This window comes from Nyctibius grandis, chromosome 20, assembly GCF_013368605.1.
Source record: "Nyctibius grandis isolate bNycGra1 chromosome 20, bNycGra1.pri, whole genome shotgun sequence".
NCBI lineage: Eukaryota > Metazoa > Chordata > Aves > Nyctibiiformes > Nyctibiidae > Nyctibius > Nyctibius grandis.
Window position 1 is genome coordinate 4,565,052 of NC_090677.1, and position 20,234 is coordinate 4,585,285.

Consider the following 20,234-nt stretch of genomic DNA (forward strand, 5'->3'; position numbering starts at 1 on the left):
AACAGTCGCCCTTCCTGTGAGCATGCCTCTGCCTTGGGACAACTCACGGGCTTTTTGAAATGCTGAGCTTGCTGCCTCACGAGACTAGAATTACCTCCATGAGAGCCACGGAAACGTCGCAAGGCTTTGCTGGGATGTGAGGCTTTGCACCTGCCCTTTCCCCTGTAACACCCCCAGGATGCCTACAACCCCGACCCACCAAACCAGTGTGCCTTTGCTCCCAGGTCTGAGCCCAGGCTACTCCCAATGATGCACAACCTGCAGCTCCGTTTCCCAGTGTTGCTGTGGATCCTGCCGCTGCTTTTCACCTTGAGCACTGAGGACAGTTGGAGCCAAGGGCTGTAACAGGAACCCAGGACACCTCTCGGGTGAACATTGTTGTTAGCTGCTTTTTAACATGACAACACAGTGAGCCAGCTCGCCTAAATAAACACAGCTGACCGGCTGTTATTGTACCCAGGCTGGCACATACCCACAGCTCCCTTCTCCCTCGCTGCCAGCCGAGCTCTCTGCCCCGTGCCTGCTGCACAGAGCATCCAGGGCCCTGCTCCCTCAGGGCCAGGGACCAGAGCCCAGCTAATTGTCCAGAGGCCCATCAAAAATAAAGAGAAAGCCCTTAAGCCTGTCTCCCTGTACACCCAGATTGCAAATTCCAGCCACTTCATATGATGTCGTTCCAACGCATTTCCAGCGGATTTTCAGCACTCCGGTTGTTTTTAGAGCTGGTTAAACTTCACCGCTGTAATCCCCTCAAACCCCGTGATGTACTCTCTCTGCTCTTGGCTGTGGTACACGCCAGCCAGGCCAGGATGAAGAGGCAAGTGGGGCAACATCCTGGCTTTCATTAAACCATTGCTGTCATCAGCCCTCCCTCTCCACCTCTTCTTTGCAGGCAGAAAGCCCTGCAGATTGGGGGACCAGCACAGGGACCATCTCGCCAGGGACCAGCCAGAGCACTGTGGCCAGGGGTGGTCAGGGTTACTTTTGAGCAGGGAGCACAACCCTTCCCCTTGTCTCTATGCAGGGTTGCAACCAGCATGAGGAAGAAGAAAAAGGCAGGAATGACAGTAGAGTGTCTCCCTGAGGTCTGCAAACCCCAAACTGCTCCTGACCACGCAACCGCAGTGGAGGCTGTGGAAGCAGGATGGAGCTGATGCAGCAGCACATGGTGTGAGTGGGTGACCTCTACTCCTCCAGAAACCCCAGGTTTCCTTGGGTTTTGGGGTAAGGACACAGACCTTCCCTGCTCCAGCACAGAGCATGGGAGGGTCTCCAGGAAGCAGCAATGACAGCATTTAGCTGGGGGTCAGCCCCGGTGGGCAGGAACAGACCGGAGAACCAACATCCCTCCTGGAAAACCTTATCTGCTGCTCTTCTGCGAAACACATCAATCAGCCCAGCGCTGCCCTCAGGGCCCTGGTGACGCATCTCGTTAATGAAACGATCTATATTTCCAACAAAAAAGCCATTCACACGAAGGAGGATTAACATGCAGGAAGGCACGGGACAGCCGATAATAACGCTAATGACTTACCCTGTGCGGGTACTCTGCACACTGACCCTGTGAAAGAAGGGGATTAAAAGGAAAGAGTTTAAACCACGAAAAGAGAGGACCAAAATAGACACCCGGGGTCAGACCCAGAAGGTGTAAATCATCGTGACTATATTGAATTCAGGGCAGCCATGCCAATTTGCACCTGACAAGCACCCTGCCTCCTGTTCCCTATCCCCAGGGCCCTCTCTTCTTGCTGTATTTCTCAGCCATTCGAAGTCAGACTGATCAGCACCAAGCCCAACGAGTCCCTTCCCTGCTCACTTGTTACATTTAATTTTCAACACGTCTCCCATAAAAATTACCTTTTCTCCTTTTTGTCCTGGGGGTCCCTACAAAAGAAAAGTGATTAAAAAAACCCTCAGTAAATGAAGGAGTTCAGTGCATGCAAGGGGAAAGGGATTAGGAGGAGGTGTGACTGCAAGAGATGGGATACTTACGGGTTGTCCCCTGGGACCTGCAGCACCCTTTAAAGAAACACATTGTTGTGAAAGTGAGATGGATTCCCATTTACAGTGACAAGAAGACAAAAACCTCTCAGCGTATGGAGTACGTGGAAACTCAGCTTTTAAAAACAATTGTGTAGAAAAGTTCTCAAGAGAGATCTGGGTTCCCTTTGTTACTCTGGAGGAGTGAAAATGCACACATGTTCTGGCTGCACCGTGGGGGGGAATTATTAAAAGGAGAGGGGAAAAATTGTCAGGAAAACACACCCTTATTGTTCCCAGGACCTCAGCTGACAGCACGTCTCCTCAGCCGACGCACTGGGATCGAACCAGAAGCAGCCAGGGCTGAAGCCTGAGCTGCAACTGCCTGAGCCAGGGTTGTGCAACAGAGGGATGTCAGCTCACCCCTCCAGTGAGGAGCAGGGAAGGGGGGTCTTCAACATGTGCTTGCCAGAGGGTTACACTGACACTCAGGCTCAAAAAACAGAATTAGCAGAAGAAAATGTTCAGCATTTCAGTGAGTGAAGGTGACTACAGAGCTGCTAGCTTGGCATACTTGTGTTTGGGGATTTCATCATCAGAGATGTCAAGAGGAACAAGACCACATTTGGGTTTCCATCAAGCGTGGCATAAGTTTATCATTTTCAACCAAAAGAATTCTAGTACGATACACATACAAATCATAGCTTCAAGAGGGGAAAGAAAGATATTTAATACGTAAAAAATGCTTTTTTTTGTTAGATAAGTTGAAAGCTGCCAGATGGGTTTTCAGAAAGCTTTCCATCAACTTCTGCTATGAAGCCAGCCACAAAAAATGTCAGCTCCCAGAGTGTATTTAAAGAACGTAATTGTTAACTGCAAGGAAAACATACCCCATGCGTAACTAGAGAGTTGCTGTTGTGACATGATGAATCTGATAGACATAATGTAAAAATTACAGACGTGCATCCCAGCACTGCTATTATGAAGTTACAGAATTAGGGACACGGCTAGTGCATTAGCTGATCACTACCCTGCCTATGAGCTCATTTCCAGCTGAGAGGCAACGTCATTTCAAACCAACCCATCACCCGCAAACAAACATGTTATTTTTTTTACCATCTCCCCCTTCTGTCCTGGATGACCCTGCAGAAGAAAGAAAACATGCATCAGCTTTGGCCACTGCTGTCTCTAGATATTGGCTTAACCCGCTTACCCCTTGCCGCGGGAGGTGCCTGCGATTACTATACCTTGTCAAGGGAGATGTAATGCCACACAGTGGAGCTTTGCTCACACACCTAACAGGACGCCGCTCCCTGCTACCCAAAATGCTGAGAACAAAGCTCTGGAGGATGAATATGGGGTGCAAAGGCTTTGCAGGGCATGGCTAGGACATGGTTAAGCCCTCCTTGCCCCTCCTTGGGCTGGCAGAGCACCTTCAGCTGAGTGCAGTGCGCTGCGCCTTGCTGGGGCTCATGTATGTCCCCCCAGAGCAGTACAAGAGAGACACTGCTGGGTCTCTCTTGAGGGTGATGTTCCTCATGGCAAAACCAGGGTCCTGCTCTAGAAAATTAGATGCCAGAAGTATGTGCTACCAGCTCCTTCTCATTAGAGCATGGCTAGAGGAAGTGTGGTGGGGAACTTGGCTAAGGGGCTGCCTGGAGCTACGGGTTTCATGTCAGTTGGGTTCATATGGAAGTAGCTATATTTGTGCCTAGCTCTGAAAGACAGAAAGAACTTAGGTCTCTCTCTCTCTACTAAAAAGCCGAGTATAAGGAGGCTCTAAGGACAGCACAGAGGCCTTTAGGGTCCTTTCCTCTTTTACTGCAACAGAGCAGCAAAGTAAAAGAAGCCGTAGGGTTGACTTCAAATGAGGCTGTCAGCTGTCTGAGGCAGAGAGCTGGTGCTCAGGGGACCTGCTCTGTCTGTTTGATTTGGGGTGGGAGTGCCTGCTAAGGCTTTCCCTGCAGCAGCCAGGCTCTTGCACTTGTGAAGTGCTATTTTATAGGTTTGCCTAGAAAGGAAGCAGCCACGCTCTGCCTTCCCTAATCTCCTGACTCCTGCATCTCCCCCAAGGCATCTGTGGTATCCCCCTGCCTGCCAACCTTCTAATTTTCTTTTAATCCATGCATGTGCATGACATTGCAAAATAATGCTCTTAAAACATACTGTGTAACAGGCAAGCTAGCAGCACAGTGGGACCTAGCAGGAGGCAGGGCAGGAAGCCTTGAGCGAAGCTGTTTGCTTACCGGTTTGCCGTCCAAGCCAATGGGGCCCTGAAATAAAAAAAGAAGAAATGATGAGAAATGCTTTCACTGGGGTGTCTGTCCATTTGCCCCAACAAGCACTATGTGTCCCACGGACTGGGGAAAGGACACAGAGGTGAGGTGACTCTCTCTGCCCTCCCACCAAGTCCTGGCAGGTCCCCGGACCACCAGGTACCAGTCCAGCGTCCTGATTGCTTCTGCAGGGTCCTGCTCACCGTCAGCCCATTTCAGCAGCAGCGCTGGACACAAGAAGGGAAGGAAGGGAAGGGAGGAGGGATTCATGGGCAATTTGCAAAAAATCCTCAGCATTTCAAACTTTACAGCATCCTGTAAAACTAGTTGAAAATCAACAGTTTTCTCAAGACTTTGATTTAAAGACACCCACCTTTGGGGGAAGAGGAATTTTTGCAAACGATAGAATAATAGAAGTGTCCCAGGGAAGAGGTGACATACAGCTCAGCAGCATGTTGAAGGTACTATTTGATGAGAAACAGGCTCCGCAGAGCGCTGTCCCACCCGGCACTTTCTCATGAGCTGGACTGATTTGTTTTCTGCTCCTCTGAAAGCCAAAGACCACAAAGGCCTGGAGAGATCTGCTTCTCCTCAGCCCAGGGGCAGCTCACAGCCCACCTTTTTGCAAAGGGCAGAGCCGCAGAGCCTGGTCAGACAGCTCGGAGGTTGCCAATTCCTCCGGTTTTGCAGGCGTGAGAGTCTCCCCCACAAACCTGCTCTGGCACATTGCGTGTCCTGGAGCAGCAGCTGAGCTGCCTGGCAGGAGCAGGGATGCAGGGGGTGTTTGTGTTTGCCTTAGGCTTCCTAGTCGTCCAGGATAAAAGCATAAGAATAAATAGCAACCCTTTGAGTTCTCCAGCAGCCTCAATGCTTCAGAGAGTGTTGCCAGCAACTGTAGGACTGAAAGGAAATTTGCTTTGTCCTCTCCTGGGCTTGTTTTCTGTTCCCTTGTCCATCTGTAACAGTGTTGGAGAAGAATCCCCCCTCATGCTTTTTGTCCTTTCCCTTTGTCATGACCAAGGTGTTCAGCCTAGCACAGTCCCCAGCTGACCTGCATCACACAGGGCCCCATTTGGATCACAGGCGCTTGCTGCTACCACAATATCACCTAAAGGCTCAATTAAGGTTGGAATTTCACCTACCTAGGGATTATTTTCTCTGTTTGAGGGTATTTCTTAGGATGATTTTCTTTTACTAAACAGATCTGGCTTCAACTATGTTATTTTAACACTTGGGTTTTTTTTTTTAAATTAATTTCCTTTCGGAGTTGTGTGGTTTGTTTTTTTTTTCCCCTAAGTATCATTTAAAAGAAAAAAAAAAAAGCAAGAAAAACAAATGAAGAAAAAACTACTTTTTCCAGTGATATCAGATCAGGTCCTTCATTTCAGACAGAAATGATGAGATACAGCAAGCACTAATGACACTTCCTAGTAATATTGCACACCCGTACCTCATAAATTAGCAGTTACACTTACCGGGAATCCAGGAAAACCTCTTGTTCCAGGCTGTCCCTGGAAAGGATGAAATGGAGACAGCAGTTTAGAGGAACTGAACTGGATTTTGACTGACCCTAAGTCCTCTCTATGGAGTCTTTCCTCCAGCCTCTGCCCATTTATCCTGCGACTCTCTGAAGAGTTACCCAAGACCCAATTCCCCTCCAGGGGCAAAGCGTCTTGGGAAGGAGAGGAAATCTCTCATCCCCACTCCAATTTGTACAGGGCCAAGAAAATGCTGGAGCAGGTCCAGTTTGGACTACAAGCAGCTTCCTTGGAGTTTCTACATTAATTAAATGGGTGTCCCTAGCCCATACACTAGGCTTTTGGAGTATATTCCAGAGGCTGAGCTCATTTTATGGCAGTTCTTGCTGCCATAAACCAGAGGCGTTTAATGCAGGGTGCTGCTCTGCGCAAGACAAACCTTGCAGGTCACTGGTGTCTAAATACAGCCATTCCCTCCTCTCCTCCTCCCCTAATCTCATGACCCAGTGCATTCATTTTCCTCACAAATAATTCTGGAGAAGAGATGTTTTCTTTTCTGTTTTTTTCCTCTGAGAGCTAAGAGAAAAAGGAGAGTTAGGTAGTGTGATGAGAGGAACAAGAGCATCAAGTCCTTTCCCCTGCCTCTTTCTGGCTAGCCAGCGTTGGCTACCAGTTTGGGATCAGGTACAGCAAACACTGGCTTGAGATGTGTTTGGTAGTGTCTTCATCACCCACTTAAAAACATTGAAAAAAAAAAAAAAAGAAAATGTCCTGGCTGTTAATTTTTCATACCTCTCCAGTTTCTGGGACCTGTGACAACCCAGGTCACAGTTACCCTAGATTTGTGTGTATCCAGAAAAGATACCACTTCACTTAAGGATTTTTTGGTCTCGATATCCTAAAAAATGTGTGAGCCAAGTCAGGAAGCAGTATGGACCAGGCTTGAGCAGATCTGGAAGCACACCCATGTAGGTGGAAACAACAGGATGAGGTAAATCCTGTACCACGCTCGTCGAGTGACCGCTGTGGCATCTTGTCTTCCCTGAAAGCTGTGCTACGATGCCAAAAAGCCCAGGTTGCTTATGTGTTGTCATGCTTCGTTTTGGGGAAGAAAATGCTTTCTTAGGTGATTTGAGATGCCATAACCGGACTGTTTGCATCCCACAAGGGTTTCCTAGGAAAGAGCTGGGTATAAACAAGGGTTCGCTTCTGAAAAGGAATGCACATTAATGCCTTAACCAGAGAGATCCAGTGTGGTGCTGAGGGAAGGGAAGGGGAAGGAGGGGATGGGCGTGCTGGGCTGAAGGCTGAGGTTTGCCACAGTGGAGCAATGCTAATCCCTTGGGAGAGAGCTCAGAGCACATTGGCAGGGAAAACCTTCACCTTCAGGTTACATCTCCTCCAGCCTCCCACTACCTGCAGAGAGACCCAATGAAGATTTGGCCCTTCAGAGATGTAGCCAGATAACCTCTTTGCAGAGTTCGAGGGATGCCCCCACCACCAAATGCCTTGGCGTTGTGCTGAACAATTGTGTTTTTATAAACAACGCTAGCAGGACCTAATCCCATTTGCACTGTTTTTTTAGTTCTGCAGAGTTGAACTTGGTCAGCTTTGCTTTGCAAGATACATATAAAACCACCTGGTCCTGTTGGCCAGTGACCAGGAGGGAAGATAGGTTATAAATTAAAGAATCTGTCCACCACTAGTTTCTGAAAAGGCAAGAAATCAAGAAGAACCTAGCCACAATTCATTAATTTTGGTTCCCTGCTGGACACCTCCCTGGACAAGAAGTGCTAAAAAAAGAATTAGAGAAAACCTGGAAATCGTGCAATTTGGCTTCCTCTGTAGACTACAGACTGCTGCCTCTTTCTCCTTGGAGGACGGCAGAGTGATTTGCATGGTATCAGGCCAAAACAACAGTTCAGCAGCGAGCAATTCCAAGAGACTGTTTTTGTTGGGTGACTGTTTTTCCTTGTCTTCTTTTTGAAATGTTGATCGTATGAAGTATGTCATCCCGGGAGCTGCCAAATCATGGAGACTGTCTGTTTCTGCTACTATCGGCGCACTGTCCCTCTCCGGCCAGAAGTTAAGCAGCTCCGAGCTCTAGCGAAAGCTTTAACCTCCACACAAAAATCTGGAAACTATTTGTCATCCCACGTCTTTCCGAGTGGCCCCTTGGCCGGGGTTTCCGTGTTTGTCTTCAGTGCTCAGCCATCCTTTTGACCTATCACCAGCTCCCCGGGAAACTGGATCATCTTCACAGTAGGCTTTGGGGGTGGAAGAGTGGATTTGTGCCAGTCCTGGCACCTCAGGGCTTTGACTAGGGTAGGCAAAAGCCCGTTTTAAATATAATTTGCCATCTAAGTTTTCTGCTGCTTTGGAGATACACATTCTGCACTTTCCCAAAGAGCAGCAATGAGGCAAAGCAGCAGCACCAAAGCAGACATTAAAAATCATCCTGCAGACCAGGCATGTGTCCTTCAAGAAAACAGGGGTGCCTGTCTCTGTTTGCAGGACCTACAATGACAGGGACTGATGACTTTTCTCTCCAATTACTATAAGCACACTATCCAGAAGGCTGAGAGATACAGCTTGTGAGAAACAGCAAAAGCAAGGGGGCATTTACCCTCCAAAATCTGCTGCTTGTGGAGTAGGGTGGTCTTGCTCAGAGCTTGGCATTGAGAGACCTTCCAGCCCTTCCTCCTCACCTAGCCACATGGCCAGGGACCGTCTGCTGGACACTTGGGGAGACCTGTTTGTGTCCTGTGCTTTAGTTCTGTCACTTCTCAAATACCAGTATGCCAGGCAGGTGGGCCTGGGAACCAGCAAAGCTGTTTCTTATTAGAAACACTTATCATGGGGCTTTTGGAAAGGTAATTAGAAAGACAGATGTAGCCAAGTGTTCACACTGCCTAGGTCTCTCTCACTTGACCTCCGCTGTGAAACAAAAGTTGCTGGCGGCCCATCCTCTCTGCAGGTCAAGGACGGCGCTCTTCACAGGTTAATCAAAATCGGAAGTCCCCTCTGGGAGGGAGAGAATTGAGTCTCCGGGTCTTTTTTCATGGAAATCTCCGGCGGAGGCTGTGCAGGGATGGAGTGGGGAGGACTGGCTGCATCCGCCCAAAAGCAGTGGCTTGATGGCTGAACCGCAGCGCAAGAAACATCCAGCATTTAGGGCTCACAAATACTCCAACCCTTCACGTTGGCCTTCTTTAATGACCTTATCCTTGCAAAAAAGCTTTGTCTGGCTGACTCGTTGCACCTTGCAGGGACGCTTTTGGTGGAAGGGGGTGCAAAATCCTGCCTACGCTTTCCTCGGCTACACAGTCAGCTAAGGGTCTTTCCAGATGGTGTCAACTGTGCTGTTGAAGAGTTTCCAGGGTTTTGGGTACTTGACAAGGACCTCTGAACGACTCTGAACTACCCATCTTTGTGAGTTCCTCAGTCACCAGCTAAGCTCTGATCCTGCTCTTCTGCAAAATCAGGGGGCTTGTCCTCTGCTAATGAAACCAAAGGCTGAGACCAGCCAGGCAAAGGGCATATTTTCTCCAAAATCAGTAGCAGCCCTGTTGCAAGAAGGAAATATGCTTTTTCCTTTTAAACACAAGAGTATGTTTTCCTTACAAGGGAAGGGTTCCTCGTTTGTGCTGGAGTATGAGCTGTAATTTCATTATATATAGTATATAATAGCAGCATAAAACCAAGCCTGGCTCAGCACAGGAACCACATTATACAGGGTTTTTGCTCTCTCCAGCTGATGCTGTGTCTTACCACCCCTCCTAAGTCTTTCCCTGTAACTTTTCTTTCCCTGCACATCCTGCATCAGACAAAAATAGACAGAAAAGCCACTTACGGGTGGACCACGGGGCCCGATGACAGACATGCCTGCTTCTCCTGGAGCACCCTGCAAAGGCAAGGGAGAGGAAAAGGGGTGAGAAATGTAGGAGAGGAAAATACAAAGACAATTATATTCCCTTCAAGACGGGTTAAATCAGGGTGCTCAAGGTGTGAGACCTTCAGGGCTTACAGGGCAGCTGCCATTCTGGCCTTCCCCAGCTCCTGCCCCACACTTTGGGAGAAGAGGTGTCATTTGGAGCTACTCAGATGTGCCAGAAAATGGAAGTTGCACAGCAAGGAAAACTATAAACACTTGAAGCACTTTCTGCCAAAACAAAGGTTCTGCCCCATTACAGGTGTGAAAGATGGCCTGAAACCCTTGCTGTTTCCTTCCTGCAAGTCCAGGAGGACTCTCTCCTGCACAAGAAAGAAAAGAAGGGATGTGCTAGGCTCCAGGGAAATGGGAGCTGCAGGCACCTCACTGGCTGCCTCCAGAAATGCCTCAGTTCTTCTCAGACTCAGTTGGGATGTGGATGATGAAAACAGCAAAGTTCTTACTGGAAAAGAAAACAGTTGCCTCTCCAGCTCCTAGCCACCCACGACGTGTGATGGGCAGGACATGCCCCTGTCTTTGGAAAACATGGCGTATTCCTGAGAGGCAGCTCTAGAAGTGCCCAGGGCTGCGGAGCCTCAGGATGGAGCATCCCATAAACCAAGCAGCCTGCGAGCAAGCAGAGCTCTCTGCAAAACAAAGCTGTGGCCTGCCGAGGACCTGGGACACTCGCGGAGGGCTTTGGGGAAGCACAGGCAATTAAGAGTGATTTTTCCCTTGTTTGTTTGTATCTATCTGCTGTCCCTTCATGCTGAAAGCTTTGTCCAGAGAGAAATGCAAGGACACACAGAGAAAAAGCAGGGTGGCTTCAGGCAGTGAAATCTTGGTCTGTTAGATGATGTTGGCTGGCTCCAATGAGCAAGCAGAAGCTTGAAAGCAAGGAAGGAGAATCTCTGTCCTACCTTGCCCTTCCTTGCTGTTTTTCTCTGTCTCCTGTGGATAGGAGCAAATGGGCCCAGCCTGGCCATGCCCTGCATGGATGATCCCCCCATCAGGTGAATATTCACCCCTTTCCTAGTTTCTACACGTTGTTATTCAGTTATTCACACCCCCCAAACACCTCCATCCCACTGTTCTTACAGGTGTGAGGTACTCACAGCTCTGGGGAAAATACACTAACGCTGAAGTGTCAAACACTTCAAAACATGGGGGCCAGCAGTAGGATGCTTTGCAAACCACTGCTTCTTTGGAGGGACAAAACACCAATTTGCTGCACTGCGAACAGTTTGGCAGGTGGCATCCCACAGACTTAAACCATACCATCAGTTTTCCTTAGGAGGAAGAGGTCCCACCATGCCAGAAATAGGAGTGTGCCGTGCCATTTTGTTCCTTGCTATGGCTTGCACTGGGGATCAGGCTAACCTGGGAGGCAGAGGGGACCTGCAGGTTGATTAGGGCAAGCGGAGCTGCCAGCGGGGAAGAAACTCAATGGTTAAAACACAGGAAGCCTTGAGGGGAGCCCTGCGTGTGCCCGCTGGCTCTTACGCTGTTAGTAAATTGTCATAAACAAGAAAATCAGCATCTTCAGAAGCTGAGTGGCCTGGAAGGAATTTGAGAGATAAACTCACAGTGCTGGGGAAGTAAGGGGGCAGCCTGGGGGGTGAAAGCCAAAGCTGGCTACAGCGGCCATGACTGTGACCAAGGGTCTTGGGCTGGCCCTACAGGAGGACAGTCAGGGATGCTATGGGCTGCAAGGAGCCGACTCACCTTCTCTCCGGGTTGCCCTTTTAGTCCCTGGGTCAGTGGCACCCGTCACAGCCACATGCAAGAGGGTGTAGGGGAGGGGGGGGAGAGAGAGAGAGACACAAACACAGGCGTCAGTGGCAAGGGCACGCTCCCCCGCCCCAAAACCCTGACTACGGGGCTGGGATGAGTAGGGTGCCCTCAGCTCCTGCCCCAGCCCTCTTCCCCATCCTCACCTTGGGATGCCTGAGCAAAGAGCAGCTCCAAAATGCAGCGCTCAGCCAGGCAGGGGATGCCCGCCCTTGTTCAGGGCAGGGTTATTTGGAAAGGGCAGCTGCCGCTGGCAGGCAGGGGTGCATGTTAACAAGCCCACAGTTAGCAAACCCAGCCAGTGCACAAGGTGGCAGCAAGAGGCACCCAACCAGGGGGGATACTGAACCAGAGGAGGGTCTGAGCAATATGGCAGAGGGGATGGAAACACCCCCCCAGCATGTATGCGGTTTGCAGGGCTGGCCACTGTGCTGTGACCAGGAGATCCCCTTAGGTGTGGGGCTCATGAAGGGTAGCTTTGCTCAGGCTGACACCTACCAAGGGTCATCCTGAAAGCTCCCCCAAGATCTTGGGGGTTGGAAGAGGATGGGGAGGACAAGGCACATGCAAGAGGTTTCGACTTACCGGCCGCCCAGGGATCCCCATCGCGCCTTTGTCTCCCTGGCAAGTAAGGCAAAATCAGAGGCAATTGGAAAGTGGCCAAAAGCAAGATTATAAAACAGTACAAATGAGCTGTGCCACCGACGCAGCTTCGAGCTGCAGTGCAAGTATCGAGGGATTTTGAGGGAGGGAGAGAGCAAGTCAGAGAGAGGAAAGTGTGTGTGCGTGTGCCCGTGCCCGAACCTGTCTTTAAGCACACATGCAAGCCAGCAGTTCACTTGTGCATATGACAGACCAGCCCATCTCACAACAGAAATGACATATGGTGATTTAGGCAGCAAAAGACAGGCAAGAGTTTTCAGCCTAACAAAGTACAATCCCAATTTCCAACACTTCATAAAATCCAGGTCCTGGGAACTGGTTTCCTGCAGTAGCTAACTGTCACATTTTTCTCTTCCTTTACCAAAGTCATCTGGGTGTTAGTTATTTATTTATAGAGTTATCACTTTAAAACAGGATTCTCTTAGACTTGAAAATATGGTCCTGTCCAGAAACAAGAGAAAAATGTGGGAAAACAAGCTGACACAGGAAAAAGCACGTCTGGAAGAAGACATATGAGCAGCTGTGTTCAGTGTCCTCTACCCCTTTGAGATACTTCCCAGTGCATTGTCAGGGTGTGAACGATCCTAACAGTGGTTTGGGGAATGACTTTGGGTCAGGCGACACTGAACTGAGCCTCGTAAACACATGAACACAAGACCGGTGGCAATTCTCTTCAGCCACTTACCTACAAGGCAGTTTTCTGCATCTTACAGCTAAATTTAACTACGCAATTTAAAAAAAAATCATCCCCCTCTGCATTCCTGGTGACCAAAACTGAAGGCTGTGCAGATTTGGAAGGACAGCAGCTGATTGCTGAAAGGATCATGATGATTATGGCTTCAGCGGTCATGCAGCTTTTGCTCTATATTTTGCAAAAATGATGTGATGATAATCTGTCAGTTCTGTTTCCAGCAACATTTGGGGTTTCCTTACGTAAAATACAGTGTCTCTGCTTGTGGCTGCCTGCATCTGTAGACCTGGATTTCTGGTTTCTGCAGCTAGAGACACTGGGCGCATCGGTACCACCTCTTTGTGCCTTCCCCTGTGGTTCAGTCCCAACGTGTGTGAACGTAGTCTGAAGTCTCTGGAAGGGGAATGCACTCAACTCTATTTGTTTTGCCAGGTGTACGCAGAGGCTCCTTTGGCTGTACAACCCAAACTCAGATATTATTGCCCGAGATGAAACCGTTACCTGGTGCAAGCTTAGCCCCTCTCCTCTGCAGAGCTGGGGGGCCGTTCACTACTGGGGGCATTCCTTTCCACGCAGCATGTGTTTTGACAAATTGAAAAGCAACATATACTTTGCAAAAGCATCCCTTGCAGATGGATGAAATGCTGAACAGCTGCTTGATTTTAAAGTTTGTAGATGATATATTATGGGAAACTGCTTTTCTTCTAGGGGTTTAGGCGGGTTCTCAGTCCCACTAATATTTGCTTATCTCAGTGTGCCGGCAGAGAGCAAAACTCCTGGTGTCAGCATCTTGCCCTGGGGTTATTGTGTGGCTGCTGGAGAACATAGCACTGAGTTTTCCTGTGCTTTTAGACCCTGAAACACTGCTTTCCTCCAGAGCTGAGCTCCTTCACACTTTGAGGTAAAAGCTGATTTTGTTTCTCCTGGCTCTGCTGTAGCTGATGCCCAAGTAGGAAGAGCCCAAGGTCAGGGTTGAGTTGTGTCTGGTCTCCAGCGAGTACCTGGACTCAGGGTGGTACATGACGGCACCATGTCTGGTATGTGACTGCACAGCGTTAAAGCCCTCCAAGCAATAACAGCGAAGGGGGAGCTCCCAGTAGGACAGCAAATAAATGCCAGATGTTTATAAGGAAAGGTTGTCTATGACAGGGAGCCAGGGGATAGCACTCGTGGGTGAACGATACCATGTAGGTTGGTTACGAAGTCATGCAAAGCTGCTTGCAGCTCCCACTTCGGAGCTAGAGGAGCATGGAAGACAACAAGCAGCCTCTGTCCTGAGTCAGGGGAGAGCCAGCAGCACAGTTTGCATTTCGTTCATTAGGAAACTGCCTGCTGTGGCTGTTGCAGTCTCCAGGTGAGCAGCAGCCCGGGGAGCAGCGAGCCATTGCCAGGGAAGCACGGAACTGTAACCCCCAAACCTATGCTCCTTCATCACTCATGACAATCTGTCTCAGATGCAGATACTGTTGTTATGGACTTTTGCACTTGTCCCAGAGTGACTTAGGCCTTTTAAATCCTGTTGCAATTAGCAAGCCTTGTCAGCAAGAATACTGCACACTGCCCCTCTTCAACCAGACCTTCAAGCTGACAAAGGCATCTTCAGAAGTAGCGTGTTTCCCACATGCAGGAGGTTTCATAGGGATTATGTTACCCTTAAGTTTGGTCCTACAAAGCTCCTCTGGTCCCTACACTGTTACAAGCTATGTCCTGTTTGCAATACGCTATTCCACATCAGGTTTGCCGTGTGAGATCACTACCTTCTCCTAGCTTACGAACCCTGGAGGCCTACTGATGAAAGTACTGCCAAACAGAGGGCATAAGGGAAAGAAAAAGAAAGAATGAAGCATTTATCGGGAGCCCTGGTATTCCTATAGGGCCCTGAAACAAAATACACAGAGAGGGCGAAAGTTAGCTTCAAACTCGGAAGGAGGGCTTGATAAAGAGACAAAATCACATGTAAGGGTTTAGGAAACAGAATGGTTAAAAAACCCTCCACAGCTCCTTGACCATCAGCTCTGATTGCTTCAGTTTCCTAATCTCCTGTTTGTGAAGTTTTCTCTCCTTTCCTCGTGGCTCTACCCACAGCTCTCTGCACGGGCTCTGAAGGTATCTGCAAGTCCATGGAGAACGAGCTAATTACAGGGCTCTGACTTTCTTCCTTAGTTTCCATCTGCTAAATATTATTTTTTCATGTATGGAATTGCTGCAGTTGCCACAGAAATGTTGCATGTTCAGAAATGGGAGAGAAAAGGTCCGTGACAGGATCTTTTCCTTCGGATGTGGTCCAGACGGCGAAAGAGTCCGGGAACCTCAGGACTATTGCACGGTTTCATAATTTCCTTCCTTCCTTTGCCCCTTTTAGTCCCAATCTCACCAAATTTTTTACATGACTGCGGGTTGCCCTTGCCTTCACCAAAGCCTCAACTGACTGCAAAAATAACACTAGGAGCATCTGTTGGGCAAGAGGAGAGCACGAAGGCCCCTCTTGCCGCTGGGGTGTTGCTCATCCATTTCCCAGCTTTTCTCCTGGTCGTCCTAGACTACAGGCAGGGCTCAGTGCATTTCTAATGAGTATTTCTGCCCATCCCCACACTCAGGCCGACATCAGCACGAGGGGCTAAGCCCTGCCACCTGGCACGTTGTGTTTTGCAAGCTGGGAAAGAAACCTGGGAGAGAGATGTGGGGTCATCAGCGCTTTGGGGTTGCTATCCAGAACATTGTATATGACACCCAGCCATGCAGGAGCCCAGGTCTGTTGCTCATAAGCTTGAGTTTCCATGTGGTTTTAATCACAAGAACTATAAGGGGGGAAATATTTCCTATGGCAACATAGAGGACTCTGCTTGACTCTTCAGCGGTGAACTTCTGTTCATGGTGACTGAGCCAGTCTCGCTCGCCAGCTGATCAGAAACCCCAGAAGACCTGAACGAGACGAGGGTGCTGTTAGCCCAAGACAAATTCCACCTTGGCTAACGACCCTTGGTCTGCCCGACTTCCTCTTGTTATTTCCATTGACTGTAGCATTCCTTGTGGCCCGTCCTGAAAGTCTGCGTGCAGAGACAGGTTCAGGGTTCACAATAAACTGGGATAGGGTAGCATATATTGTCAGTACTTCTCTGGTGGTCCCATGTGTTTCTGCCAGACTTCAATCTTTCATTACAATATTAAGTTTCTAACCCTCATTGCTGCACAGAAAGCCTGGAGTGTGCGTCTCCCTCACCCTGCAAAGGCACAGGCTGCTCTCCAGGAGACGTCTGCATTGACCTATTGATTTCTCTCCAGTTTCTCATGGCAATAATAGAAATGCCAACACTGCTACCAATTTTGTGCCCTATCCTTTTAGCACCGACATGTGCTTGCCCGGGGCAGAGTGGCAGCGACAGGTCTGGAGAGACTCCGCTTGCAGTCCCCTCCAGAGCAGTGCTTTCCTCCCAGTAACCCAAAGCTGATGCTGAAATACATCCATTTCAGCAGCCAGTCCTGAAAACCCCTGGGATAAGCTATCGCTGAAGGTTTGCGTGGATCAGGGCTTCCAGCTGTAAAATGCTTTCAGACCTTTTGGCCTGGAAGGTGCAACTTTTTGGAAGATTGTTGTCATTAAATCGGGCTGCGCTCGTATATCTGTGGGAGTTCAGTCTATAGCATTTCGACTTGATGAAAGGGGAAAATGGGTTGTGCAGCAACTACTTCTCCTCCGAACATCATCTGCAAACCGTTTAAGACATTTTTGCGTGAACAGACAAAAGATGACTACCGTATGTTTAACTTCTCACGTTCCTCCACAGAAACCCAGTATAGTTACTCTATTGTACACGAATACAAACCGTTTCCTCTGGAAAGACCACGCTAGAGACAATATAGCATTTCTTTATAATCCTGAGAGATGTCGATACACGGCCTCATTCCTTGCGTTGCTGCTTCTGGTTCACTGTGGGTCTCTTAATAGCTGTAAGAAAACTTCTGCAATAACCTAGCTATTTTCCTGAAGCCTAAATCGTCTGCGCTGAGGTTTTGCATTAGCTAACATTTGAAAAGGAAGCTGTCAACACAATTTTTGCTCTGAAATTGATAGTTGTGCAGCTATACTTGAAGGCCCTGGGTGAGTAGTAGGGAGCAAGTCCCTGCAGCTCAGCTCCCACCATGTGTTTGTGATCTATCTTTCCTTTTTTCGCAAACACATCTCGTTTAGCATGTGGCATCCAATGCATGTGAAGCACATAGAGCAGATTCCCCCAGGGTACGTGGGGACAACTAGTAACACACAGATACCTGCGCCGCTCGCGTTTGCCATGTCCCTGTCCTTGCGCTCCCTCTGTCCCACCCTCGGAAGCTGCAACGCAGCCGAGAGCAATCCCACCCCAGTACAGGCCCAGAGCTCTGGCAGTACTTGCTGTTTGGGAGATCCCAGGGTGCCAGGACTGCAAATGCGGCTACTGCACCAGACACCACAGACAGGACACTTTGCCAGTTCACGCCCCGCAAACACTGTGTCAACAGCTTCTAAAACCATAGAGGTTTGGTACTTACAGGTGGACCTGAAAGAGAAGAAAAATAAACAATAACTACTTTTTTTAATGCAATAAATCCTAACGAGAAGGGCTAGATAAACACACTGTACCATCTTTTGGGCTTGATCCTGATGCTGCTCCCATTTGCTGATGCACTTTCACCAACTCCTTGCTCATTAATTAAGGTATCCCCACAATTAGCAGCACTGCTTAGAGTCACCCTGAGTTGCAGGCCAGCCTCTGTAAGCCCCGTGTTGAGAAGGCCACGTAAGTCAGGCTCTTGACACTGTTACACACCGTTTTGGTCCTTTGGCACACAGGGGTCCCCTCCCTGAGCATGACACAGATCAGCACGGGAAACTCACTACTTGTGTGACTCCCCCTCACATCCTGCCCACACCTTGGGGTTGAGAACATTGGATCTGGGGAGGCGAGAACCCCTTTGCTGCTAAAATGCCTACGCATTTTCCACCAGCCTCAGTAATCTTGCAAAGGCCTGAAAAGGTTAACGAGGAAACTACAGCTATTAAACCCATCAGGTACCTTTTCTCTTTAGTACAAGCTAATTTTCCCCTTTGTTTCTGCTTCTGTTCCCAAAGGAGCCAGAAAGACAAAGGATTTGAGGGAATTTCTTCCAAGAGCTGCCCTCTTGGAAGAAATTCCCTCAAATCCTTTGTGTTTCTTTTATTTTGGAGAGCCTTTTGGAAGCTGCCAGTGTGCAGCACTGCATCTTCCTTGTACAGAACCACTGTACAGTATGTATCAGGGCTTAAACAGCACATTTCTTTCATCAGTTCCCAGAAATTTCCTCAAAATCCTGACAGATATTGTGTGTGTGGAAAGAAACCCCTGGACTCACTATTTTGTGGTTTTGTCTCTGTAGGAGAAGCACGACACACCATACAACTGTCAAGGGTTTCTACATTTTCCATACTTTACAGACATTGTTTTCTTTTTTTCTTTACGTCAAGTGCCAAGAAGTAAGACTAAGCAGTATAACAGGCGAGCTGACAGATAACAGGCAGCAGCCTCCTCTTTGCACGGGAGGCGGATGTCACGGTGAGCACCTGCAGAATATGTCATCATCCTGAAAATGCCCCTGGCTGAAAGTCCATAAAAGAAACTGGAGACTTTCGATGAACAAACATTTTCCACATTGGAAATCTCTCACTTAGCGTGACTCCTTCATACCTACAGCAAACGGTTTGGCTATCAAGCTTTGGTGACCTAAAATTGCACTGTCAAATGCCACTCAGACTTTTGCTCAGCTTTCATCACAGCTGATGAAAAGAGGTTAACTCTTTTGGTTCAAATAAAGAAAATAATAAAGTTTGCACTTTCATGGTGACCAACAGAGCTAAGGTCAGCATTCACAGTCAGAAGGCTCAACAGCTCAAGACAACTCCACCCAGATTTGGTTGGTCTGGCAATCGCCCATCACCGGTGTTGATGCTGAGGTTGCTATCCTACTTGGTAAGTCAAGTCTAAACAACAAAAGGATTTCTGATCAGAGTTCATTTTGGAGGGCAAGATCAGACTCAGATCCAGGAATCCTAATTTATGCCAGACCAGGAGGAAAAAAAAAAAACAACAAAAAAAACAAGAAGTAGTTTTCTGAGTCTGGCTTGGATGACAAAAAAGTTCTGAGAGAGAACTGTTTTGGAGAGATTTTGTTTCAGAGTGAGCACCCTGTCACAAGGTCAATGCTTATGGCTTGCCAATACACGGACTTTATTTCCATTAGCAACACTATAGACCCTTAATAACCCGCCTACCCGTCTGTGCGGGTTTGGGGCACTCGACGATTGCACGAACCAAACGGTTTCGCTAACGCTGAAAGAAAAATTTAAAGGCAAGCAAACCCCCGAGCCATCCCTGCCCTTCCGGACCAAACGTGACCAGACAGCAGCACAGCCCGTAACGGTATCGCAATACCGCTGAGAGCAAACATAAGCCTTTGTTTGCTCCAGAAGCTACGTCCGCAGAGCACAGTAAATCAGCGATGCCGGCAGCTCTGGGCTCATCAGGCCGCGCACCCCACACAGATCAAAGGCAGGAGGCACAGTAGAGGCCCATCTTTGTTATATGCCCTCTACAAAATTAATGGTTATGTGAAGGGTGGGCTGCACAATCTTGTGTAAACACACATCAGTGAGCTGCAGGGACACAGTCCTGGCTGCAGTAAGTCGATCAGTAGAGACCATGCAGGGACTGGGCTTCAAATGCCAGGACTGTCCATGCGACCCAGGAGAAATCAGAGCCCGCAGATATAGTCACTTCTAAAAGCAACATCGTCTTGCATGGGCTGGAGGAGGAGGGAAGATGTCCCAAGGACAGTGGGGAGGAAGGAGGTGCTCCTGGATAAGCTGTTGTAAAGCACCGGGGATTTTACTAAGTGAAATAATGCTTCAGCAAAGTGGATTTGTCATGTTCTGTCATGGTGATTAACGAGAAGGCTGAGCAGATCTTCTAAAGAGGCTCAGTCTTTAATATAATAAGTAGTAATTTAATGCACTTTAGAGGAAAGAGGGGGCAAAGGAGGGAGGGGATCCTCATGCCTCCACTCTCAACTGCTCTAACCACTGATGGTCAGACTGAGCCAGCCTCTCCTGGGCAGCATCAGCTGTGCTGCCTGCAGTGCACCAGGCTTACCCCTGGCCCAGGGTCTGGCAGAGCTGCCCTGGCCTGGTCAGGGGTGCTGGTAACCCTGTAAGCCAAAGGAGCAAACCTACAAGTCGACCAGGCTGCATGGAACCCTTCAGGAAAGTAACACGAACTGGAACAGAGTCACCGCAACACCACTGCGTGTTGTCCCCCATGCTCCCCAGCTCCTGCAGCCACAGGCAGACTGGGGCAGTTGTGTAGAAGGAGGCCCAATTACCTCCAGGAGGGACACGTCTTGATGGTGGTGAACTC

The 20,234-nt window shown here is 48.8% G+C and overlaps 1 protein-coding gene across 1 annotated transcript in view; it reads right to left on the reverse strand.

The window, feature by feature from the left end:
• The window catches only part of COL13A1 (collagen type XIII alpha 1 chain), a 57,803-nt gene extending 45,741 nt beyond the window's left edge, over positions 1-12,062 (reverse strand). Inside the window, exons 1-9 of the mRNA XM_068416506.1 lie at positions 12,042-12,062; positions 11,391-11,417; positions 9,588-9,638; positions 5,732-5,767; positions 4,227-4,253; positions 3,097-3,123; positions 1,993-2,019; positions 1,858-1,884; positions 1,535-1,561 (exon numbers count right to left, since the gene is read on the reverse strand). Coding sequence (XP_068272607.1) covers positions 1,535-1,561; positions 1,858-1,884; positions 1,993-2,019; positions 3,097-3,123; positions 4,227-4,253; positions 5,732-5,767; positions 9,588-9,638; positions 11,391-11,417; positions 12,042-12,062 — 270 coding nt within the window. The remainder of the gene's footprint in view (positions 1-1,534; positions 1,562-1,857; positions 1,885-1,992; positions 2,020-3,096; positions 3,124-4,226; positions 4,254-5,731; positions 5,768-9,587; positions 9,639-11,390; positions 11,418-12,041) is intronic.
• Positions 12,063-20,234: the final 8,172 nt, after the last annotated feature.